General features: G+C 37.9%; 1 protein-coding gene across 1 annotated transcript; it reads right to left on the bottom strand.

The window, feature by feature from the left end:
• Window positions 1–179: 179 nt before the first annotated feature.
• Window positions 180–23,232, bottom strand: NAA30 (N-alpha-acetyltransferase 30, NatC catalytic subunit). The gene is made up of 4 exons (XM_037503414.2): window positions 22,456–23,232; window positions 18,557–18,680; window positions 16,766–16,821; window positions 180–6,581 (listed from the first exon to the last, which is right to left on the bottom strand). Exons 1-4 carry the CDS (start codon window positions 23,215–23,217, stop codon window positions 6,444–6,446), a joined length of 1,080 nt encoding a protein of 359 aa, XP_037359311.1. The 5' UTR covers window positions 23,218–23,232; the 3' UTR covers window positions 180–6,443.
• Window positions 23,233–26,260: the final 3,028 nt, after the last annotated feature.

Here is a 26,260-nt window from a genome sequence, read left to right as displayed (position 1 = left end):
GTCTGCACTACTCTCATAAAATCTAATATTGACATGACTTTTATAATATGTATGCTATGTTCTGTAGAAACATTTTCAATTAAATAAGTTGAATATTTTTTAAAAAACCTAGTATCAAAATACAAAATTATCAAAACTATCAAAATTCATATGTATACATACGAATAATAGTTACCATTTTTACTACATACCAGGCCACTAGACATTGTTAAAGGGAGTTACATAAATTATCTCATTTATTCTTTACAATAAGCTTATCAGTAGTTATTATTAAAGGCTCAGAAAATTTGAGACTTGCCCAGTATCATCAGGATGGAAATAAACACTTTGAATGCTCATTTATCATTTCCAAATATGAATTATTCCCACAGTAACTCAAACACAATGTTCACATCCATATTGATGTACTTCATTTTCAAATTAACTTAAGCTATCAAGTAGATCTGGCCAAAGACAAGGTTGAAATCAGTTTACATTTCCTAGTTAAGTCAATACTTGGTGGACTTTAAAATTTTATTTTATTTGCATTCACATAAAATCAAGTATAATGCTAGCTGACTGTGCAGTCACTGTTTACAGCCATGATTGAAAGGGGGAGGTAGCAAAGTTTAAAGGCAGCAGGTTTAGCTTTAAGGCAGCAGATTCAGTCCCCTTACAATGATCAACAACCATACACAAACATGGAGAATTTGGCCCTAAACATGATAGTGATCCATCTCCTATGTTAGGGCAATGAATCCTGAGTAGTTCACAAACAGAATTATAAATTTAGCAATCACCTTGTATCTTATATCAGCTTTAAAATGTTTCATACAACTGTGAATTTTAAAATGCAGTATAGTTCCTTAAACTTGTGAATATTGTTTACTTAATGGAACTAGTGCATTCCTAAAAACAGGCATTTTGACAAATTACTACTACTGGATTCAACTAAAAAAGTGAAGATATCTTCTCCTGGGAAATATTTAAGTCCCAGGAAATAAAGCTTAAGAATGCCTATTTAAGGGGCAAAAAAATTTTCAGCTTGTGCAACCTGCTGGCTTTGATAAAGGGTGAGTTTCTTTGGCATGAGAAGAAAACAGAGGGACATACAAATCTTTGTATGAACAGATGAGGGTACACACTTCTGGAACACAAATATCACTAAGTAAGAAGATGCTTACTAAAAAACAAAATAAAACAAAAAAAAAAACCACCTTCAGTCAAGGGGACCACAAGTCTACAAAACGTTTTTAAGAAATTTCAAGTCAATTCACTGTGTAACAAATCCAGTTAACAGATGCTTTTATACAATTTCTTTAACAGCCAGGTCCTTCCCCTAGCATGTGCTAAATTATTTTATTTACAAAAAAAATGTACATACAGATTTTCAGGAAATTGAGGTATTAGAAATTGAGATATTCATACAGCAAGGAGGTAGTCATGAAAATCCATTGTAACTGAGCTTATTTCTAAGCATAACAAAAACCTTACATTATAACCCCTGCATTTACATTTTTTTAGAGATAGATTTTGGCACTTTGGTGGTCTTTTTGATACCGAGGTCGTTTTCACATGAAGATTAGACACTGATTGTTATCCCATGTGTGCTTAGAGTTTTCCTCAGCAATGTTCACAGTGTGTATCAAGACAGGCTCACCCTTTGGCCAAGTATTTCCCAACCCCACTCCTGCTCTTTTGATGAATTACTTCCTAGAATGGAGGGACGTAGACACCGTGGCCATAGAACACAGCAAATTAATCTGGTTCTCTCAGAAGCAGAGACACTTATCTTTGCATCAACACGAATTATCTTCAGAATTTCAGCCAAAAAAAAAAAAAAAAAGTACTAGTAGGATATACTTCGTGTTCATTTGGCCACTGGTAAAATGAGAAATTAGGTTTAACTATGTAAAATGTTTTAAGGATAAAAAGATATGACAAGCTTATCAGAAATCAAATTTTGGCACTTTAATCTGTACAGTTCTGCAGCGCCCAAATCCTACAAATTAAAACTGAAAGGGCTGCTTTCCTCAGAAGGTACACACCACAACAGGGACAGGGAGAGGGGTGTCGACACCATATTAATAGATTGTCAACATAAGCAGTGATGCTACACCCTTGCTCAAAGACCATTCATATCCTAACAAATTCACTAGTATGGTCTTTAAAATTATATTCAAAAAATGCTTTTCTTAATTACTGCTTAAATATTGCTAAAGCTATGTTATCCAATACAGTGGCCACTAACCACAAGTGGCTATTTAAGTATCCAACACATTATATATTCATTTCCTTAACTGCACTACCTCTTTTCAAGTGCTTAGCAGCTGCATGACTTGTAACTACTATAATGAAGACCACAAAAGAACATTTCCATCATCATAAAAAGTGCTGTTGGATAGCACTGATCCAAAGAAAGTGCAGCATGCTATGTGCTCACGAGTTTCAAACTTTTTAAAGGTTGTTTAAAAATATCACTACATCTCTGGGCTACAGATTCAATATTGATCTTTGTTCACAGATATGAAAGAATGGTAACAATTTTCTGGTCTTTATACAATTTCTGAAGTATTTAATTTCCATATAAGGTCCCAAGCCAAACATGAAATTGGATTATTTTCACAACATGCCTATCATAAAGTGAAGATTTGGCATGCATTGTGCAAGTCACTTAGAAGTCATCTGATTAAAACAGATTCTTCCTTTACTAATATCCAAAATATTGAATTATGAAAACATAGAACTACCACTTAAAGTTTCTCACAAGAATGGGGCAAACAGCCCATTAGATATTGCTCTATTTTACTTTGGAGTCTTAGCAAGGGGAGACGAGATGACTTAAGTACAAACTAAAAACAGTAAATTAAAAACTGTCTTAGGAATAAATTTTTGTCTATGAAAACAAAGACAAAAATGAAAACAAAGACAAAAAAGTTTTGGTTTAATGCATGCAAAAATGTTCTTCTCATTTGTATTGATACCTATGAGTGGATTTTGATTTTTAGGAAAATCAAGTTTATGTTATTTTCAAATTTACTTTGTCAGAACACAAAGTAGAAAGATAACAATTGCACGATCAGTTCTTTCAAATAACTCTTGGATGGGAGTCAGGAAGTGGGGAACAGAATAGATTTTTCTTAGTAGGAAAAACAACCCAATCATAAAATGCACACAGCTGTATCTAAAAGAAAAATGCAAACACAACTTAACCATACTTTATTTGACTGCATCTTATTTAGACAGCTTGCACATTTCAAATCCCATTAAATCTCTCTCTCCAAAAGGATATGGGACAATAGAAGTAAAGTTTGCAGCAATATCCAGTCATCAAACAGCAGTCCAATATTTTGAGATACACGTGATATTTTATAGATACTCAACTCATATCTGACGTCAATATAACTTATGGTTATGTTTTTACAAACCTGAAAGCCCTGTAACAATATAGCACTCTTTTTAGTGATGTCATGGTGCACTGATAAGTGACTGATGTACTATCAATTTGCTTTTATCTATGCTCCTGGAAAGTGATGAACTTCATGATTTTTAGATACCATAATAAATATACACATCCAGTCTTATACATGTCAGTCAATACCATAACACAGGGCAAGGTTAAGTTAAAACGTGACAAACAAACTCCTTTACAGATTTGTCGAGCAAATGGGGAGGGTAATTTGGGAAAGAGAGGAAGAAAATATCAAAAACAAATTTTTAATAATTTTCTTTTTTATTTGCTGGCTTCAACTTCAAAAACTACTGTCTGGTTTCTGATCTGTGGACTTCTCTAGAGTAGTTTCATCCTATTGTCAGGGAAATTATAATTAGCCCACACATCAAAAATGGTAGTATACCCGTTAGCTTCTTCAATACTAACATATATAGCTTCATGGTAGCATGTATAAAAATGTTCAGCAGTACCAACTGCCAAACCAGTGTCAGTGGATAGTACAGTCAGTCTTAAAGAGGCAGCACCCCATTAAAAGAAAGTTGCACCAATTTTGCTCAGTTTTAGCCAAGTGAACTCACTCTATCAATTTTAAATGAAACTGTTTTAAGATTACCTAAGCAAAATGAAAGTCCAATATCAAAGTGAATTAATGTTTGATGCTATTTCAACTGGAAAGGAGACTTCATTTTGGAGCAGGTTATCAGGCTAGAGGTCAAACATTTAGTCTAAGTAAATGCTTAGCCATTTAAAGACAAAAGGTAGACATTGATATTCAACATACACCATTTGAACAATATGGCAGCCATTTGACTTTCCAGTCACATAGTTAATGCCGCGTTTACAAACACCTAGTCACCTAATCAATTCAGCAAAATCTGGTCAGCTCTGGGGGAAGGTCAATAATGATGGTTTCATCAAAAACCTGCCAAAAACATAATAGTTGAACAGAAAATCTAGCATGTATATACTTTAGGACTGTATGTTCATCAACATACAGTTAAGTAAATGTTCATCCACAATCATTACCTATGAATCAGCAAGATGAATAAAGTGGTGAGATAAAATTGGATGACATAAGTACTGAACTATTTATCTAATTCAGTTCTCTCCATCACTATGATTGATATTCCTCTAAATACTAGTGCCCAAGTGAAGTTTGACCAAAAACACTCAAAACATTCAGCTGGGAAGCTTAGTATTGTGTGGTCATCATATTATTAATGCAACCAGTATTCAGTCCACTAAACTTTTAAATGCAATATAGAATGCAAAGAAAAATTTTCTTTAAATTTAAGAATTATAAATGATCCCACCAGCAGGAAAATTTTATTTTCATCAAATCTGTATATCTTTATTTTAAAAGTACTTGTTACCACGTTCACTTTCAAGACACCACACTGAGCAAGGAGCAGCTTTCCTTTTTAAAAAAAAAAAAAAAAAAAACGGCAACAAACTTTCCTGAAAGGGGGCTTTTTACCAACTGTTAATGGAGGTAGGGTTTTTTAAAATACAGTAATGATAGTCATAAAACAAAATTCAAACCAAATCCTAGAGCAGAAGTAAAGCAAATCCAAATCGAAGGAAAAAACAACATAGATCCCTAACAAAACATTTTTCACAGAGAATGAATATTTTTTTTTTTTTATGGGTACCTAGGTTTTTCAGTTAAATTAATTATCCACCACAGGTTTCTTGACTTTAACTGAAAGCAGTAAGTTTAAACTTTGTTACATTGCACTGACTGGCCAAAACACAATGTAACCAATGAACATGGTGATGGCTATTAAGAAAACCCACAGAACTCATTTAAAAAAATTCCATTTCTCTCTTTTCTTGGGAACTGAGCAAAGCTCCTTCAAGAAGTTGCTCAAATAAAGGAAAAGAAAATAAAATCAATTTTAAATGGTTGCAATGCACCTTGAAATTTATTTCCAAGACCAAGAACCAAAAGTGAAGCATTTTAAGAAATGGAAGCAATGTGAATCCAATCAAGTGGGGAAAAAGTTCCAACTACTTTGTGAAAGTCATTCTTCACAGCTAAGCAATAATTTTGATTAAATAAAATCATACCAATTTACATTAATTTTCTATTCTTTTCCAAAAAGTCCCTCACTCTTAAAAAAAGTGCATCCAAAACCCAGCAATTCCCGGCTCCATTAACTTTTCTCATCCCTTTTAAGCCATATGTCAAAGATTTTCCCAGTAGATTCAACCTCTTACTTACTGTAAGGAAAAAAGGGACTTCTAAAGTAAAACACTCTGTCACTCACCTGGAAAAAGTATCCAAATTATAAAAATCTGAAATAATTTATTATCAAATTTAGAATTTAAATAAAAACAAGTTTGCTTGCAGAGGCTTTAAAAGAAAAGATAGCATGCATTCAAAAACTAGAGATGAAGACAAATATACTTATCTACACAGGCACTGGCAGACGCGATTTAATTGTTATCTTTACTCATTGTAAGACACATCCAACCCTACATTACATTTTTTTTCATTCACTAATCACTGAGGTACCAATATTCAAGAATGGAAAATTTAATATTGAAAAAATAAAACCTAAAATTGAAGCTTTGCCCCACCCCCTTCAGAAAACTATGGCAGGTTTCTTGTGAAATGTTAGTATACTTAAAAGACTTTTACAATCTACATTGGCTTTTTTTAAGGAACAAAAATCATGTTCCACTTATTGGTTCTGTGATAAAATGACCGCTGTGTAAATAACATTTGTCAGCAGACTTAGCAAATGAACAAACAAATCTTGGCTATCAACTGGCACATCGTGTTGGTACCAAAAGAACTTTTTAAGTTTAAAACAATCTTTTTTAATTCAGAACAAATGCGCCATGCCAAAGTGCAACAAATATTGTGCGACACTCAATGAGACACTGACAGATAAGAGCTGCATGGAAATTACTAAATCCACCTGCAAAGCAATTCTGTACAAATTGCATTGCATGCAAAGGTCGATTCTTCATGGTTAGAAAGTTGTTCCTTGATGTCAGTTTCTCAACGCAGCCACAATTTAAGTCGCAGTGCATCAACTCCATTTAAATAGTATCTGAACAGCCTCTTATCACGAACAAAACCAAGATTTTCATAAAGTTTCAAAGCAGACTTATTTGTTATTTCTGTTTCCAAAACCACCTTCAAAAAAAAAATAAGAGAAAACTAAGTTATAATTTTATATATATTTTAAACTAATCATTTCATAATTTGACAAATCACTTAAAAAGTAAACAATTAGATCAAATATTTAAGAAAACATACATTATTTTAAAATTGATATGAAAAAAACAAATTAGTGATAAACAGAAAAAATGGTCATCAGTTATAATAATCATCTCTTGGGGGAAGACGAATGTAAACACTGGGAACTTATTTTCTATCCCACTGATTTTTTTGAAGTTTGCCATTTTTAGCAGTGAGGCACTGTGTATGTATTTGGTTTTATACTAAACAAAACTGAATTATATCCCTATGGAGAAAAGTAGCATGACAAAAAAGATGAAGGGAAGGAAAACATCAACAAAGATTTAAGAAAATAAACCAGTACTTGAAACCATTCATATTGACCTCCAACATCTATCATTTCATTCATTTATCATCATTTATCCTGGTGACAACTACTTTATTTGACTAGAGTCTGCAAACTACAGCTCTTGGGCCAAATGGGCCTGCTGCCTGTTTTTGGACATAATGTTTTATTAGAACACAGTCATGTCCATTTGTTCACAAGATATCTATGGCTGCTTTCTCAACACAGGGTGGAGTAGCTGCTATCAGAGGCCTACAGTCCACAAAGTCTAAAATATGTATTACTACCTGGCCCTACACAGGGAAAGTATGCCAACCTAGACCAAAGGTCTCCAAACGTTAATGTACCTCATGAACACGGGGAGGGCATATTAAAATAAGATTGCTGAGCCCCACCCAAGAATTTGAAGAGGCTTGCAGTGGGGCCAAATTCACATTTTTTTAACAGTTTGCCAGGTGATGTTGGTGGGCAGGTGTCTACATTTGGAGAACCACTGTCTAGATATTAGGGATAGCAACACTTAACAGACACATACAGTATTAACTTCCATTGTGAGTTTTTAATATCACTGAAGTAATGGCTCTGACAATAAAGAGCTGATACTTTTGAATATTATATGATTTTCTTCATTTATTTCTATTCTCCTCTACCAAAACATCATCTACCCCATCCTCTCAACATTTAAATATATATTGTTCTGTTTGCTTTTTCTATTGATTCTCAATCTACTTCATTGAGAATTACCAATACAGTATGCCACAGTTGCTGCTAGGATATCATAACTTTCAGGGTTTAAAGTAAGGGAGAAAAAGGCAAAATACAACTGATCAAAGGCCTAAGTGAAGCAAATGTCTCTTCCTGGTATATCTCAAGTTATCAAAAAACTTGGCAAGAATTCAATATGTAAATAATAGAGAAAAGATTACATCTCAGATCATTATATCAAAAAATTCAACTCATGATCAACTCCTTTACAAACCCATATCAGTAACAAGATCTTCATACCACCAATGCCTTAAACTTAAAACCTAGGAGTCATCTTTGAACTTCTTTCCTTGCTACCCCCTTGCATATATCCAAGCACTGATTATGTGAATTCTCTAAATTGCTCTCAAAATGGTCCTCTTCCTTCTATCTCCACTGATAGCAGTTCTGCCCCACTGCTATAACCTTTCATTGCAATCAGAATCTCCTAACTCAAAAGACCTCTTTTTTTCTCTATAGAGTGATACTCTTGTTAATTTCCTGCTTTAAACCATTTATTGATTCCATTTTATGCCCAAGACATAATCTAAAGAGACCTAAAAGGCCCATCAAGACCTTTCCCTACATCGCCAGCAATTAGGCCTCACCCTCCTTGCTGTACAAAATCAACAATAAATTTTTTAGAGCCCGCCACAGTCTTTCCCACCTTAGATGGTTCACATCAGCTATATTCCCTGTCTGGAAGAATCCTCTTCTTATCCTTGCTTTTCGTCTTAGCTTGTCATTTCCAGACTTGGTGGAATATCCCTTTCCTTTTGTACTACCCCACAGCACTCTGCACTGCTCCTTACCCAAATGCACTCTCACTCAACATTCAATGAGTATGCCATCTCTCCTACCTGGTGCCCAACAAGGGCAAAGACCCTCCTCACAGCTGTCTCCTCTGCACTTCTAACACTGCCTGACATGTAAAAGGCTCTATATTTATTAGTTTTATACATACTTAGCATCTTTCATTACCACACATACATCACAAATATTAAACAAAAGTAGTCAAGTTTTTAAATGACCAGAATACTTAAAGAGAAAGATTCATTTTCAGGCAATTACTTATGCAATTAATTCTTTAAAGCAAATCACTAGCTAAATGCAAACTTGTAGAAAATCTAAAAGCAAGTAAAAATAGTTCAGGGTCAGGGAAAACGTTCCTAGGAAGGCTTTAAAAAAAAGTTTATAGCAAACAAAGGTTAGAATAAAAAGTCAGTAATTTCTACTTGCTCTTAAAAAAAGAATTTTCAGTATGTACGCCATCTGGAACACTCCAGTCTGGTCAATAGAAGTTTCTGGTTTTGAGTAATTCTCTTGGGTAATTCCTAGAATTTTCTTCTAGGCCAGCAACTAATTACAACTAAAATGTTAAATCAAAACAATATGAGAAGCAATAAAGCTGCAACAACTCAGAACTGAGAACTGATTTCACAGAAATAAAAAGGAGAGCTAAAAAATAGCTAAATATTGATTGAAGGCTTACTGTGTACTACATAAAGCATTTAACGTGCACTATGTCATTTTCCATGCATTTGTCGCTATGCTATTTCCATAGAAATCCTATGAAACAAATATGATTATTTCCAATTTACAAATGAAAGAAACTCAAGGCCAACTTGAACAAGGATAGACCAGAATCCAAATCTAGACAAGGGCTTAATAGCATCCAACCTTTTGCAACTCCTAATTGTTTCCAGAGTAAAATAAAGCATCACGTGGGAGATTTAACCAACCTAAAACACAATGAAGGAAACCTAAATCCACCTTCATCAATATTTGATAATCTAAAATATTTAAAACAGACCTGCGGCTAACTACAAATTCACACATACTTGAGGTGTCACAAAGAGTTGAATTCAAGCTTTTTGGCATTCCAACAGATAAAAGAAATGAAGCCCAATTACACAGAAAAAATGTTTACAGAGAGCTAACTAACCTTAGTTAAAGTGAAAAGATTCCCTTGGCATACTCACATTTTCTAAACAAAGAGATGATGTATTATTTGACAAAATAGAAAAATGCTAGCAAAAAGTAATTATTTTTCAATATTTAAAAACTTAAAGCCTGGGCCTCCCCTAGTGGCGCAGCGGTTGAGCGCTGGTCTGCGAGGCTGCCCGCAGCCTCTGCAGCACCGTTTCGATCCCTGGCCACCAGTGAGGGTCCCACATGGCGCGACAGACCTCTTCTGCCGTGCCTGCTCAGCAGTGTATTTCCTTGGTCTGCCTGTTCTGTTCCCTGCTCTGGCTCTGGTCAATTCTCTCACCCTCCTGCACACTTCTGACTGTTCCCAGTGCTTGTATAAATAAATAAATAAATCTTTAAAAAAAAAAAAAACAAAAAAACTTAAAGCCTTATAACTACATTAAAAGAGAATCTGAGGGCTTCCCCGGTGGCGCAGCGGTTGAGCGCTGGGTTGCGAAGCTGCCCGCGGCCTCTGCGGCGCCGGTTCAATCCCCGGCCACTGGAGGAGGGTCCCACATGGCGCGCAGACCTCTCCTGCCGCCTGCTGCTCCCCTCAGCATGCTCCCCTCAGCACTGTACTTCGGTCCTTCTGCCTGTTCTGCTCCCCGCTCTGGCTCTGGTGAATTCTCTCACCCTCCCGCGCTTCTGACTGTACCCAGTGCATGTATAAACAAAACAAACAAACAAACAAATAAATAAATAAAACATGCCTCTATTAAAAAAAAAAAAAAGAGAGAATCTGAGATTATACCAGAAACACACTATTTAAAACTACTCTGTCAGTCCACATTGTAGTAATTTTTTTTTAAGATTTATTTATTTATTTATACAAGCACTGGGTACAGTCAGAAGCACAGGAGGGTGAGAGAATTCACCAGAGCCATAGAGGAGAGCAGAGCAGGCAGAAGGACCGAAGTACACTGCTGAGGGGAGCAGCGGGCGGCAGGAGAGGTCCTCCAGTGACCAGGGAGCAGCCGGGGATTGAACCGGCGCTACAGAAGCTGTGGGCAGCTTCGCAACCCAGAGCTCAACCACTGCGCCACCGGGGAGGCCCCACATTGTAGTATTATTAGACAGGAAGCCAAAGAGTAACGAGGTTATTTTGGTCCTAAAGAAACTTGCAAAGTTGAACTCTACTTAGCAGAAAGAAAGAATCACAGTGAAGTTTCACTGATTCTCTTGAAATTAGCCATTATTAGGATGAGCGAAAACATTACAGTTCATAAAGCATTTTTTCAATATTATAGACAGAAAATTGCTGGAAGGTGCTAGCACCTAAGCGCTAGCACATAAGCACTAACTCCTTGTCTGGCACCTGATATGCCTTCCAATGATGCTGTTGAATGAACACCTTACTGGCTATTCATAATACTCTTTAAGATCAGAATTACCACAGACTGCATAGAAAAATACAGCATAAAAAGTTTAAATTACTTGCCTATAAACATAAAAATATACTAAGTAACAGAAGATGGGTCTAGAACCCAGGTTCTTATCACATTTCTTTAATTTGGCAAAACTAACTCAACCTAAAATTCTTACAGCTTAGTAACTCCATTTCACTCTATTCTTTATATAGCAGTCTCTGTCTCATAGCCAAAATATATTTCTAATGAAACTAAAAATGATAAACATAATTAAACACAAAAAGAGCTAAAAATTGATCTTGAACATTAACATAAAATGTATGTTACTTCGTTAACACCTAACAGGTTTATTACTGGTTATACAAATAAATTAGGCCACTGTTGGTGGGAATGTATACTAGCACAGCCATCATGGAAATCAGTATGGCAGTTCCTCAAAAAATTAAAAACAGAACTACCACATGATCTGGTCATCCCACTTCTAGATAAGTATTATATATGTACCCAAAGTAATTAAAATTGGGATCTCAAAGAGATATCTGCACTCTGATATTCACTATAGTTTTATGACATGATATGGAAACAACCTAAATGTCCATCAACAAATGAATGGCTAAAGAAAAGGTAGTGCATATATACAACAGAATATTTAGTCTTAAAAAAGGAAATACTGCATTGTGACAATATAGATGAACCTGGAGAACATTATAAGTAAAAAATGCCAGACATGTAAAGATAAATTATATGATCTCATGTGGCAACCTCAATGGTCAAACTCAATGTAGCAAAGGACTTGAGAAGAGAAATGGAACTGTCAACTAATAATGTTTAAGATTTGTAGAGGGCACATTTAAATTCCATCAAAAAAAAATTCCATTAAGAAATTTTGATTCCAGTGTATTCTCATTACATATGTGTTAATTCTAACGATTAACATCTTTGTAGCTATACCTTAAAACCTACAAAAATTTTTTTGAAATTCAAATTTCCAGATTGGAAGATTTCAAAGACATTTATAGATTAAAAAGTAAAGCACTGTTCATCATGCTGAATAAATCACCTGCCCTATTCAAATTAATTTCAGAAAAAGTACATAAAAGTAAATGGCTATCAGGTGAGCTCATTATTTTAGGTACACAAATCCTACTTTAAAATTACATTTGGGGGGCCTCCCCAGTGGCGTAGCGGTTGAGCGCTGGGTTGTGAAGCTGCCCGCAGCCTCTGCAGCGCCGGTTCGATCCCCGGCTGCTCCCCGGCCACCGGAGGAGGGTCCTACATGGCACACAGACCTCTCCTGCCGCCCGCTGCTCCCCTCAGCAGTGTACTTCAGTCCTTCTGCCTACTCTGCTGCCCGCTCTGGCTCTGGTCAATTCTCTCACCCTCCCGCGCTTCTGACTGTACCCAGTGCTTGTATAAATAAATCTTAAAAAAAAAAAAAAAATTACATTTGGGCCTCCCTGGTGGCACAAGGGGTTAAGTCGCAGCACTATGAAGCTATCTGCAGCCACTGCAGCATGAGTTCAATCCCAGCCAGGGAGGTGACCCACATGGCACAGCAGACCTCTCCTGTCTCACCCACTGTTCCTCTCAGCAGTTTATTTCAGTCAATCCTCCTGTTCTGCTCCCCACTCTGTCTCTGGTGAATCCTCTCACCCTCTCCGCATCCCTAGACTACACCCCAGCTCTAGTATGCATAAATAAATCAATTAAAAAATACATATAACACGAGGGAGAGGGGGAAAAAAAAAAAAATATATATATATATATATATATATATATATAACACACACACACATAATTACATTTTAGGAAACTCATTCATGCTATTTGTATATATGTTTCTTACTATTTCCCTTAATGTTAAACACAAACCTATCATGCTTGTCCTAAAAGGCAGTACACATTTGGCAGTCAAAGCACATTGGGACATTGGGGGAGGTAGGGGCTGTAATCAAATTGAAGCCAAAGCAACACACAGGTAATGCATTTCTTATTCCTGAAGCAGTGAATCCACTTGTTTCTTTTTTGATACTATAACATTTTGTCAGCCCCAAATATATAGAAAGTGAAAAAGATCTTTAGCTGTGCTGTTTTAACACATCTAATTCTGATATAAAAAGTTAGGTGATTAGTTAGTAAAGCAAAATGAAAACATCTATTAGACCAGCAGAGTATATTATTTGGGTAGAAACATGAACGACATTTCATCTGTGGTTATTAAATTCAGTTTTCATTTACTCTGAATTTATTTTAAAAATGACAAGTGGCAACCAAGAGCAACATAAATATGAATTAAGGTCACAAATTAGGCAAACAAAATGAAACGTAAAAATTGACTAGATATGCACAGTAAGGCTTAAGAGAGCTATCTGTTAATAGTTTCATAGATTTAAAAATCTTTTTTTGTAAGGACAAAAAAAGCAACCCAACCTAAGCAGCAGAAGATGTAATGTAAATCTCTCTAAAACACCTTCTGACAGATTTTCTACAAATATGTCAAATTTCTCAGCAGTTTAAAAGAAAGGTTGGCCTAACTTAATGAAAGTAGTATGTGTTGGTTGTTTTATAATTAGTTATTGTATACCTGGAGAATTAAAATTTCAATGTTTTCCTCAGAGCAATGAATTATAAATGACTATTTTTACATACAGTTTTGTTTTTAGCAAAAGGTATCTTAGCAACTTGATAAACCATACACATAATTTTTTAATTTTACTATGTACAAAAATAAGACAATCGCTGTTCATGGAAAACTTTCAGAAAGCTCAGAAATACAACTGAACAACTAAATATAAAAGTTAAAATGCCTAAGTACTTTTAAAAAATAGTTATACATAAGATGCTGGAACCACAGAGCTAATCATTCAATATATATTTACAAACCATAAACACTACACTAAGTGCTAAGAATACAGCAGTAAACATGAAAAGGCACCTCTGCTCTCCTTTGAACAATGACTACTAAGGTGCAGAATGAACAATTAGATTTAAACAAAGTAAGTATTACAAAAAGGGAAGTAAAGAAAGTCACAGAGGGTGTAATTGATTCTGCTCAAAAGGATTAAGAAAAACCTAAAGGAGTTGCTGATATTTGAACAGGATTATTAAGTATGAGAAGTAATTTAGTAAGCAGAGGAGGACCAAGAAGCTATTCAGTCTAGCAAACACATTTGTGAGAAAGTAGTTACACTGGAGAGGAAGAGGACAAAATCAAATCAAGGGGTAACTGGTAACATAAGGAAGTAGAATCAACAAACACTACTAGCAAAAACTAGAAGGGAAAAGGGGGATAGAAGAGTATGTTGCTTATGTGCTTTAAAACTGAATTAAGGGCCTCACTGGTGGCACAAGGGGTTAAGCACAGCACTATGAGGCCGTCTGCAGCCTCTGCAACAAGAGTTCAATCCCCATCTGGCCAGGGAGCAACCCACATGGCGCAGCAGACATCTCCTGCCTCGCCCACTGCTCCCCTCAGCAGTATATTTCAGTCATTCTGCTTGTTGTGCTCTCCACTGTTTCTGGTGAATCATCTCACCCCCCCCCACACCTCTGGTCTATACCCCAATTCCTGTAGGCATAAATAAATAAATCTTTAAAAAAATAAAAAATTAAAACAGAATTAAAAGGAGAGTAAAAACCTTGAAAGAGTAAATAAGCGTTCTGTCCCTTCATACAACAAATCCTTTATCTGAACAGGATACAGATAATTTTTTTTAAAGCATGGAAGAATTCTCTAACCCAGAGACTGAATTGTTCAAACTGCAAAACCATCAATTTAAAACTATTTCAGTTTGAGATTAGTAATACTGATTAGTTCAAAAATTAGAAAAACCAATTAGATCTAGAAATACTCTTCATTCTGGGCATAAAAACCTAACATAAAATGTAGCCCTAATTTAGAATTTCACTTTGACACTAAAACAATATAACCAAAATCTCCAGTCAGTCCTGAGAACTTGCAAAATTACACTATTTAAACACATTTAAACATTTAAACACAGTTATGGTAAACCACACGCCTATCTCACAGGTAGTAATTAGGATAACTTAGAAAAGGTTTACTCATAAGAAACAGAATATTCCCTGCTCAGAACATGTTATTCAATAGCAACAGAGGAAAAAAAGATGGTCTTACCCTCCCAAAGATTTCTCCAACCTATTAAGCAACTTTTGAGAAGCCTAACTTCTAGACAAGCTAAGCCAATGTGGCTACAGTTCAAACATACAAACTTATACTCATGAAGAAATTCAGTCCATTCTCTTCTACAAATTGATAAATTTTAGTTATCTATTACATAGATGACCAGGGTCATTGTGTCTTTTACTTTTTGATATTGTGAACAATGTGAATCTGCCATATGTGAAACTGTGAACAATGTGAATATGCCATATGTGAATTGTCTGGCGTGAATATCCTTAAATCCCAGAACTTCTGTGTGTTGTCTAATATGTCTGTAGACTTTCTCATACAACCACCATTCAGTGTGATCTGTCAAATACTAACTAACGTGAACAGGGTTAGTGTAAGAATACTCTGCAATAAATTTCTGTATTCTGACATGGGAGTATGTTCATGAGATACTGGTAAATGAAAAAAAGTAATTATGGCAGAATAATACTAATGATTTCATGTGTATAAAAAATCACATATTTGCATATAGGTTTGCTGAGAAAATGGGAAGATGCGTATCAAAACATTAGCGGCACCTATAAACGGAAAGAAAGATGAAGAGTTAAGAGTATGAGGATGGTAGAAAAGGGACTTTGTACACTAAAATACACACACGTACAAAATGGTTAATGATTGTGTATAAATTTTGCACTAAAAGAAGTCCACTTAAAAAGAAGTAGCCAAGTTACTTATTAAGGCCTGTTGACAAGAAAAATACCTATTTCAAGCAGTTTGAGAACTCTGAGGCATATTTGCATTCTAATAATAAAGACAACTGTCATTTCTATTGCTCATAAAGTTACTAGCACAATACAATTCTGTTCCTTCTTAAGTCACCATTGCTGTGTTAAAGACATCTACACTTCCCTAGTTTACACTATCTCCCTCCCACTATACAATGGTAAATCATAACATTCCCAACCATCACCATTATTTACTGGACACTACTATGTGTAAAGCATATTTACAGGATACAAAGAAAGTACACTTCTGTCAAGCCTTATAAACAAGCTAAAAAGACACTCTTAGCTTAATGTACAGATAGCTCTAGTTATCTTTTCCCTTCCTACCTTTATATTAATTAATGCTGAGAAATTTTTTTTTCAAGTGGAAGTGTCCTTCACATGGGCTGAAAACTGTCCCACAGTTTAAAAAAAAAAGCACTAGTTACACAGAAACTAAAGCCAATATGCAAGTAATTTACAGTAAGATTTGTAGTAAGAGCAACCTTATTAAATGATTTAATAGCAAATCCTCTGACTGCCAATTATTTACTGAAAATTTCTAAGATTTTACCATTACATTTTGTCACAAATAAACTTTAATTTTCCCATCATTATCTTAAAATTTGTTCTACTAAATAGATCAAATCTTTAAAAAAAATTCATGTTTTTAAACAATATTTCACCATAATATTACTCCATTTGTGTAGCAACAGTTTGCAATGAAATTTTCAGTACAGTTATTAAGGGATATTTATAAAAATACCCAATAGAATACTGCCCACAATAAAAGCTCTTAAACATTTAGGATGACTTACCTCATCACAGTCTCCTTCCACCATGGCATATATAGCTTTCTTAACCAAGTTAGTACCTAGAATATAAATCTGAATGTTAATGAAGGATAAATGTAATTAGCTTTTTAGATACCTAAGTTGTGACGGTCACAATAAATACAGAAATGGCAAATGTTGGTTCTACCTTGAATGCAGAAGCACAGATAATATTAAATGAGAAAAATTTAGGTTTACACTGAGAGGCCAATAGAGCCACACAGCAATGTTTCCTCTTGAAAGACCTATCTCCTGATACATTCCTTCTTTCTCAGTTACAATTATTTGCTCTGAGCAGAAGTTTGTGCTCTTCTACCTGAGGTAGGAAGAAAGGGAAAAACGAAAAAGGCAAGATATGACATTGCCAAAGCAATCCAGAAACTGGCCAGTACTCACTGTATAACCCTAGAGTCAGATTGCCAAACATCACATCAAAACTGTGAGCTGCCCCTACGGAAAAAAGTATGGAGGTTTCTCAAAATATTAAAAACAGATCTGCCATAAGATCCAGTACTGAAGTCTGACAATCCCAAATGATGTTGGCAGTGTGTCTACAAATGTCAAGCAAATGTATCCTACTTTAGGGGGTCAGAAATATTTGGTACATTACAAGGAAAACTGCCAAATTTGATTTTGAGAAAAGAAAGAAATCCAAACTTTATAAGAAATCTCTTAATTTTGAAACCACATACAGGAGACAGGAACATCTTACACGGGCAAAACAGTCTGAGAGCTAGGACACAATAGTGAAGGCACCATTTTCTGCTCTCTGAAGGAAGCCAGATAGTTGTCTATTATTTGTCTTTAAGTCCTTATCAGCTCTTCTTAATGCATCAAAAACTCAAACTGGGGCTTATTTAACAAAATTTCATTAAAAATCTTATAGTAAGCTGGAATATTATAAAAAAAGAAATTGGTTAAACCTAATATGTTAAGTAAATCTATTCATAATGATTTCTTATGACATCTAAGACTGTATGAAACAATCTTAAATTAGACAATAATATAGTTTAAAAAAACTGCAAGTGACAAAAACTACTGGTAAAAATTACTGATACAGGCACCAAATCTTTCATGATATTTAGCAGCTTTAGTACATTCAAGAATCTGACATGCTCAGACAAGTGCTTATCTACCTGATTCTCCATCCTGAACAAAGAGCCAGTTGGTCCTAAACACTAAGACAGTAGTTCCCCATTAGGCTAACATTCTAGTCATAGTCACCTAGGGAAGCTTTAGCCCTACTTCCAAAAGGACAAGATCCTCAGGGAGGGACATAAGCAGGTGTTTAAACTACACAGATGATTCAAATAACCATGTATAAACCTCGGTATAAACTATCCAGAAAATGTCAGGAAAGATGACCCCCTGGCCCTCCCTATAATGGTAACAATTTCTCCATAATTTGCCTTGATTGAGGTTCGCTTAATCCAGACAGTCACTTGAAGGTTGTGATCAAGTGGCCTAATAATGCCTATAAAAGCTGTAATTTCATTATTACTAAAAACTATAGAAAGCAAAACATTTTGAATCTGATAAAAAAAAATGTCTGGAAGCGAAAATTATCTGCTACTTGCTAGAAAGATAATCTCTCAAACACAGCATTAAAAAAATTTGATTCATTTAATAACATTTTAAAAATATTATGTTTAAATAAAAACAATCACTTTCCCTCTCTTCATGCTTACTTCTACATATTTACATTTACACTCTTGCTTCAAAAAACAAAAATGAAATCATTTATATATTCTTTTAGTGACATAATATTTTTCTTACCAATGCCATTTCTCCTGTATTTGGAATCCACGGCTAACATGGCTATATAACCTCTGCGGAACATCTTTTTGTGCATATCCAACTTGCAAACGATGGCACCTACACACTCCTCCCCTACCATGGCCTTAAAAATAAACAAACAGTTATGAAGAATACATTGTCATCAGGTACTGCACAATTTACCCAGGGAAACAGCAACTAACATTGGTCAGCATTTTTGAGGGAGAAAGAGAAAAAGTAAACTCTAGCAAGCGAACAACCACAAATGTTTCAGAAGTCTAAATCCCAGAACTCCTTCTAATATACTGGTTTCAAAATCTTTCAACACTCTTTAGAATATGAATTTCTTGTGCTGATTATCAAAACCTAGAGGGAAATGCATCACAATTTACATAAAGTAATCTCTATTTGCAGTTATTTGCCAAAAAAAGATTTTTTTTTTAATTTGAAAAGAGTGAAATAAGTAAAAATGATTTTTCAGGAAAATGTCCATACATGAGGATAAAATATTATAAAACGTTGCTTATCAGCAGAGTACTCTATTTGATTATAGCAAATCTTCAGTGAAATATAGTTATAAACCATACTTATACCTGAACAGTAAAGTTAGATTTTGATCAGGAAAAAAGGTCTAAAAGATTTTCAGAGAAAGGATTGCGTACAAGGCATTACTCAAATTCTATCCAAAAGGGTTTTGTTATTAAAGGCCTACAAAGACTAGATACATGGATGGTGCCATTTTTATGGCACTCCTCACAGTGTGAGTCATTGTTATAAAGTTCACAGATATCTAGAACTCAAAATTCTCAAAATTTCTGTCTTACAAAGCAAAATGTACATAAACGTCTGGTTGAACAACTGACAGCATTTTCTGATTTGAAAATAACTCACTTCAAGTGTAAAAGTGTGTGTGTGTGTGTGTAACACAGACTAAATGCTACTTAAAGTTTTTTTGACATGACCTCAAAAGCTAAGGGAAATGGAAATCAATACAAATGCAAGAAACAGAATTATAGGAAAGCTACATTTCACAGTTAATAAGTTGTCAAAAACAGAAAAAATTTAAATTACTAAGCAAAACGCAATTGGATATAGCTTCAACTTGGATAGACATTTCAAACAAATCTTTGTTCTTTGACCAAGGAATAAGCAAAGTACTATTTTAGTTCACTCTTGGACAAGACTGATTTCTTCCTAATTAAGAATCAGCACAAGTGAAAATCAAGTTGTACATATCATTTCAAGAGAAGCCCAATATCTGAGATACTCTATTATTAATAAGATGTTAACAGTGAGGAAGGTCAATGTGGTCTTTTTTTCCAAATAAATTGCTGATGGATATACAATTACAAGAATCATTAAACTGCTTATCAAGTTTTTCCAAATAAAGTCTATACATACATATGGCATTGATGCTATTAAATGTGATTTTTTCTTAGAAGATGGAAACTAAAAAATTCCTGGCAAGATAAAGACTTAACTCTACAAGGCCAAAGACTTATCAATCAATAAAATTTGAAATATAAATTGTGTAAAATAGAGATTCCCAAATTCCAGAATACTATAAATAGGAAACTGGAGGAAGCCAGAAAGTTAAATTTAGAACAAATAAGCGGAAATACTACAGTATGTTGTTAATAATTTAAGAACTTCAAAAGGCATCAACTGAAAATATTGTGAACTAAAAAGAGGTAGAGATAAATTAAAGAGAGTGCTGAACAGTGCTTACCTTAACAGTGCCTCCCTTTTGAATAGCACCCTACTTTGACATCAGTTACATTAGAAAAAATAAGAAAGTGTGATTTTTGGTAATCAGACATGGTTAAGAATTGGTAATTTTGTAAGGTTCAACCTCATATTCCATTGACCCATTACAGCTTATCCATGAAAAGAACATTTTGAATGTTTCTAATAACTTAGAGAGTGCATCAACTTGGTAACTGAAAGATTTTGCTGAATGGATCAAAGGTGTGTCATTTTTTCAGGTTCTTATAATAATGAAAGGTTAGCTTTACCTCTTTGCCACTAAATATCTGGAAATATAAACATTTAAAGTCACTCTGGTACTTAAATTTATTTTCATCAAAAATAGTTATGAATAGTTATGGGAAAATCAATTTTTAAAAATGCCGATATAAAGGCCCTAGTTATAAACAGCCTGATTGTTGTTTTATGATCAATACCTCCAGATTCATGCTTTCACCAATAAATCTTACAGGTCAAACACTTTTGAATTTCTCAATTTCTAGATATTCAAAATTTACCAACCAATGAGGGCTAAAGTACAGGTCAGCTGGTATAATGCCAGGAATCTATGTAAAATCAAGACTAAAGTTTACTAACATTAGTCCAAAATGGCAGTCATGTTGCGAGATTAAGATAATATCAGAACTCAAAAGTCAACTATCACATATATTCAACTATTTTCTGTAATTAATAGCAATATATAGACTATTTCAGTTTAAAGTAATTCAGTTGTATATGATATAGGTTAACTTACAATTAAATCGACCTACAATTTTTAACAATTACAATGGCATTTGATATTTACAATAATGCTATATAATCATTTTTCCATATTCATTGATATAGACATGTCTTAGAACTTCTATTTTGATATATTCATTAGAATCCTATAACAGCAGTTTTATAGCATCTTCTCCACAGTTTAAACCAACATATTAAATCAAAGTTTAGCAAAATAAACAGAAAAATAGTAGAACTACCATTATCTACAATACTAAGGTCATATTTTCACATTACCCGCAGAATATAGAATCAAAAAGATGCATTTGTAAAGTATCCAAACATATCAAAACATCTTGCAGGGAATTAAGTGCAACTAATTTTAAAACAATAAATAATAGTAGTGGCTTTTCTTTCTTCACATAGCATAAAATACTCCTTAAAAGCATGTTGCCTTTAATTAGTAAAATTCAATGGTAACAATATGTTTGTGAATACAGGACATAAATGCATATGCCTGCAGTCAATACTGAAGTGAAAGGTTTCATACTGATTGAAATTGGCATATATTTCTAAGAAGAAATATGCTGGGTACTGCCAGTACTATATAAGTCAAAAATATTCAGCTTATTTGGCAGTCAAGTGTTTTTTGCTTACATATAAGAAAAAAAAAAAAAGGTCAGTTTTATTTTATAACACACCCATGTCACCACTATTATTTTAGCATTATCTATGACCAGCTTCTTTAAAAAAAAAAAAAATTAGGTTAGTAACAATTTCACACTTAGTTTCCTACTACATTCCACAAAAGGGTATTTTGTTCAAGTTTCAGGAGTCTTTCAGCCACCAGAAGTGTTAGTAGCACCTTCTGCAATCCAGCACCAGAAAGCAGGCTGGCTACAACTGTTAATTGTCCTGTTGAAGTAAAAGGAAACAAACTCCATAATTACAGAACATGCTTGTAAGATTTAATTCTCCAATGTGGCCACAGCAAGTTTACTGACAATCACGTTCACCAAAACATGTGTATGCATACACTCTTCCCTGATTACGGCTGTAATTGAGAGATTAATAAGGCCTGTATCCGAAAAGAACCATGTTCAAATTAAGTGACTGCCAAGTGCTTGGAGGGTTAAGGAGGGTAATTAAAGATGGTTAGACACGACTATAAGCTAATGTAAACAGGCCGCAAGACCCCTGACATGCATTAATACAGGCTCGTTGAACGTACATCAGTACCAAGTGAACCCGGATCCTGAAGTCTTACCTTCAACACCGTTTCACTAAATAGCTAGGAGTGGGCACACGCGCGCTTCAGCTCATGTACTATGAAATGCAGAATACCACATTGCCACTCTCAGCCCTCACACTCCCTGCCCTGCAAGGCCTGGATCTCTTGCTGGGCTCACCCTCTTTTCATTCCATCCACTTACCAAGAAGCACAGCTGTGGCCAGTTGTGGATAAAATATCTATAGGTATAAATGGAGTAGGGTTCAGACAGATCTTTGGTGATCAGTCTCATGATATCGGGCATTTGCAGCTCAGATTCGTATCGGACGTATCGTATCGTCCGATCCTCCCCAGGCTCCACCTCCCCGCCCGCGAGGCTCCTCAAGCTGCAGCCGGCGGTCAGGGATGCAGACAGCAGCCGCACCTGCTCGTCGTCCGCCTCCGGCTCGGCGCCCTCCGCCAGTCCATTGCGGGCCGCCGCGGGGTCGCTCCCCGCCGCCGCCGCCGCCGCTGCCAGGCTGGGGCGCGCAGTTCTTGCATTATTGGGGAGGCAGTGCGGGGGGTTCTCGCCCGAGTGGACCCCGGCTCCTTTTGTTGCAGTCGCTCTGGGGCCCCCGTCGGGGGCGGCTGCGGCCGTGGGGGCCTCGGCGGCGCTCAGGACCTTGCTCTTGAGGGCGGCGGCCGCCCGGAGGTGCCGCAGTTCGGGGTTGATCAATCCGTTGAGCTGCGGCTGCTCCTGCGGCGGCGGCGGGCAGCGGAGGCGCGGGGGTCCCTTGGCCGTGGCCTCGCCGCCCGCCGGGCTCCTGCCGCCGGCGCCTTCGTGCTCCTCGTCGTCCTCCTCGTCCTCGCTGCAGCAGGCGAGCGCGGCCCCCGCCGGGAAGGGGCAGCGGGGCTCGGCCGCCGCCGCGGCCGGCGGTGCTGGCGGTGGGAGGAGGCTGCTAGGCCCAGGCGGTGCCTCCGCCATCCTAGAGGCGACACAGACCGAGAGGGGAGGCCATGAGACCCGGCCGCGGGCGCGGGCTGAGGGGGGTGCGGGGGGCGGCGAAGGTGGGGGGAACAAAGGCAGAAACCGTCCCTCACGGAGCTGCTCCCCCAATTCCGCGCCCCGCCGGACCCCCCCCGCTCCTCAGCGCCGCCCAGCTGCTCAGCCGGCCACCGTCCCCGTCCGCCCGGGCCCGGCCGCCGGCCCTGTCACCCGCGGCCCCGACCCGCCCCTCCGCGCGGCTCACCCCGCACACGTCCGCGCCGCCACAGCCGCCACTCCGCTCCCTCCTCGGCCGCCGCCGCGCCCTCGCCGCCGCGGCCGTCGCCACCGCCGCCGAGGCTCACACTCGCCGCCGTCGCCGTAAAGCGCCTCGGCTGTTACCCCGGGTAAAGTTTCCTGGGCCTGGCTTTACGACACTTCCCTGCCTGCCGGCTGCCGGGGCCACAGGAAAGGGGCGTGGAGGGAGGTGACCTGCGGAGGGGCGGGGCCGGAGGTGTCTCCCGCGGGCGAGCCGGGGGGCGGGGCGGGGGCGGGGCGGGGCGGGGGCGGGAACTCGCCGGCCCGGAGTCCTCGGGCCCCGCCCGCTGCCCTCCGCCGCGGGCTCCTCAGCGGCGCGGCGCTGAGCGCGGGGCGCGACGTGCGCTCCTGCCGCCAGCACCCGCCGCCCGCCCGCCAGCCCGCGCCGGCCTGCTGACCCGGGCGCAGGCGGGGCTCACCACAATTCTTCTCCTCGGCTCTACAGCCTCTGACGTTTGCCCCCGGGAGGGGCTCGGGAGGGGGCGCCTGGGTCCCCGAGTCCTTAAAATGGAGCAAATCAGAGCAGAACATCAAAAAGGAATGCAAGTTGCAAAGCTTGGGGCTGGGAAAACGGGAATGGCTGTGGAAACCGGGTGGTTGGCAGTGTGAGCTAATGTGGTCTTGGGCCCCTTGAGCTAAGAGAAGGCGGGCGGGTATCAGTCCTGGTCCCTCCTCCCTCATGCTCACCCCGCCCGGGAGGGTCGGAGGGGCAGGTGCTCGTCCGCGGCGAGCAACGCCAGGAGAGTGCTGGACGGAGGGAGACAGTGACCCCCGCTTCAAAGCGCGGTCCTAAAGTTGTGAGACGAGTTGTGGCAGGGTGGGCACCACCGGGAAAGGCTGTCCCGACCTTGCGGCCAAGGGGTCTGTCTACTGGGGTGCGGGAGGGAGAGAGCTGCGGCGCGCCCTGAAGCCTGTGTCGGGGCTCCTTGGTTCCCATCCACAGTGATCATTTGTAGCAGATCTAAGAGGAAGGCAGGTGGTGTAACTCGCCAACACACCGAGCCAATTAAGTTTTTAAAAAACTGATTTGTCCGGTGTGCAGCAGATAGACGTTTGCAGTTGCAATTCTATGACCTAAGTTTGCAGCTTTCTGCCATAATCTAAACTCTGTAAAATGTGGGGTACACAATAATAGCTGTTACATACATACACTTGTTAGGATCCTTGTCACTAAAAATGTTAAGTAAAAATCACCTTTTCATCTGGAAGTTCAACCTATGGTGTTAAAAATAGTTTTTTAAAAAAAGGGTTAGCAGGTGCCAGGTTCTGTTGTATCTTATTTTTGTAAAAACTCATTTATAGGCTTTTATAGAAATACTATCATTTATGTATAGACATAAGAGCTTATTTATTCCAGCCATGTCTAAATTAAAAAAAAAAGTTATAAATCATCTAAGTGTCTAGCAACACAGGAATGACTAAATAAGCATTTGATGCATCGATAGTGTGGAATATTACTGCTAAGGATGTGATTGTTTAAAAGATTGAAACAAATACATATTGACTGTTTTAGTGAACTACCGCTGCATTGCTAAATTATCCTCACAACAAGGTGGTATGAAATGGCCATTTATTATGCTCACAGATTCTGTGAGTCAGGAATTTAGACAGAGAACAACATGGGTAACTTTTCTCTGCTCCATTATGCACAGGGCCTCAGTTGCTAGACTCAAAGACTGAGGACTGGAATCACCAGAAAATCTTTCACTCTCATTTTGGTGGTTGACATTGGCAGGGGGCTGCAGACTGGAGATCTCAACTTGCTTTCATGTAATCTCCCTGTGATGTCTTAGAATGGACTGACTGGGCTTTTTCGCAGCACAATGTTTGGGTTCCAAGAGAGGGAGGTAGAAGCGTATTACCTAGTATTAGAAGTCAAGCAGTATCGGTTCTGCTGCATTCTGTTTATCCAGGCCACCACAAAGTCTCATCCTGTTTCAAGGAAAAGGGAAATGGACCCTACCAGAAATATTGCTGTTAATCATTTTTGGAAAACACAAGTTGCCACAGGTGCTGTTAGGGGGAAAGGATGTCCTGAACAAACAAACTACACGAATAGGTTTTATGGATTCCACCTCCACCCTAGGCCAAAGGTATTCAAGTCACCAAGGACTACAAATCCCATAATGACATCCTCACCGAAGGGAGGATTGCTGGGAACTGAGGGTGGAGTTAAGCAGTCAAGTTTGGTATATAACCAGACACGTGGGCCTTGTGGGGGGGGGGGTCTCTCGTTTTTTTTTTGCCGGCCCTCAGAGTGTTATTGGGGTTCCAGCTCAGCGGAACTGGTAGGATGCATTCACCAATTTATCTCTCTCCTCCCTGAATTATTTATTTCTTCATTTCTCCTTCTGTGTGTGCCTGCAGTTGAGTCTTAGTATAAGTGCCTTTTAAGAGCATAAGTGAGAACCCACAGTCAGGCAACCCATTTTATATGGGGGTTGCTGTGGAACAGTTTTTCCATGTAAAGACCTCCAGAACACTTTAACAGGATGAAACAAAGGAGATGTCTAACAAGTACAATGTGACACCATTCATAGTTTTTAAAAGGTATGAAACAAACCCATATGTCCAAATGTACATGTGTTGTTTAAAGGTACATATTTGTCAAACAACATAGTTTCTAAGTGTAACCTGGGTGTTCAGCCAAAGAAACAGTGATCTATTCAAGTCATACAGGAAAAACTGGCCAAAACACCTGACACAATTCCCCTGAGACAGGTTT

This window comes from Talpa occidentalis, unplaced genomic scaffold (assembly GCF_014898055.3).
Source record: "Talpa occidentalis isolate TD23 unplaced genomic scaffold, MPIMG_talOcc4v2.1 talOcc4.11, whole genome shotgun sequence".
Taxonomy (NCBI): Eukaryota; Metazoa; Chordata; class Mammalia; order Eulipotyphla; family Talpidae; genus Talpa; species Talpa occidentalis.
This window is presented reverse-complemented; position numbering and strand designations above follow the sequence as displayed.

What these genes read in the sequence shown, in the direction of transcription:
- NAA30 (XM_037503414.2), bottom strand. Translation starts at nt 23,217, where the DNA reads ATGGCGGAGGCACCGCCTGGGCCTAGCAGCCTCCTCCCACCGCCAGCA. An exon ending in GGCCACAGCTGTGCTTCTTG is followed by an intron (nt 18,681 to 22,455) that starts GTAAGTGGATGG and finishes TTTATTTTTAAG; the next exon opens with GCCATGGTAGGGGAGGAGTG. An exon ending in TGGAAGGAGACTGTGATGAG is followed by an intron (nt 6,582 to 16,765) that starts GTAAGTCATCCT and finishes TTTTTTTTGAAG; the next exon opens with GTGGTTTTGGAAACAGAAAT.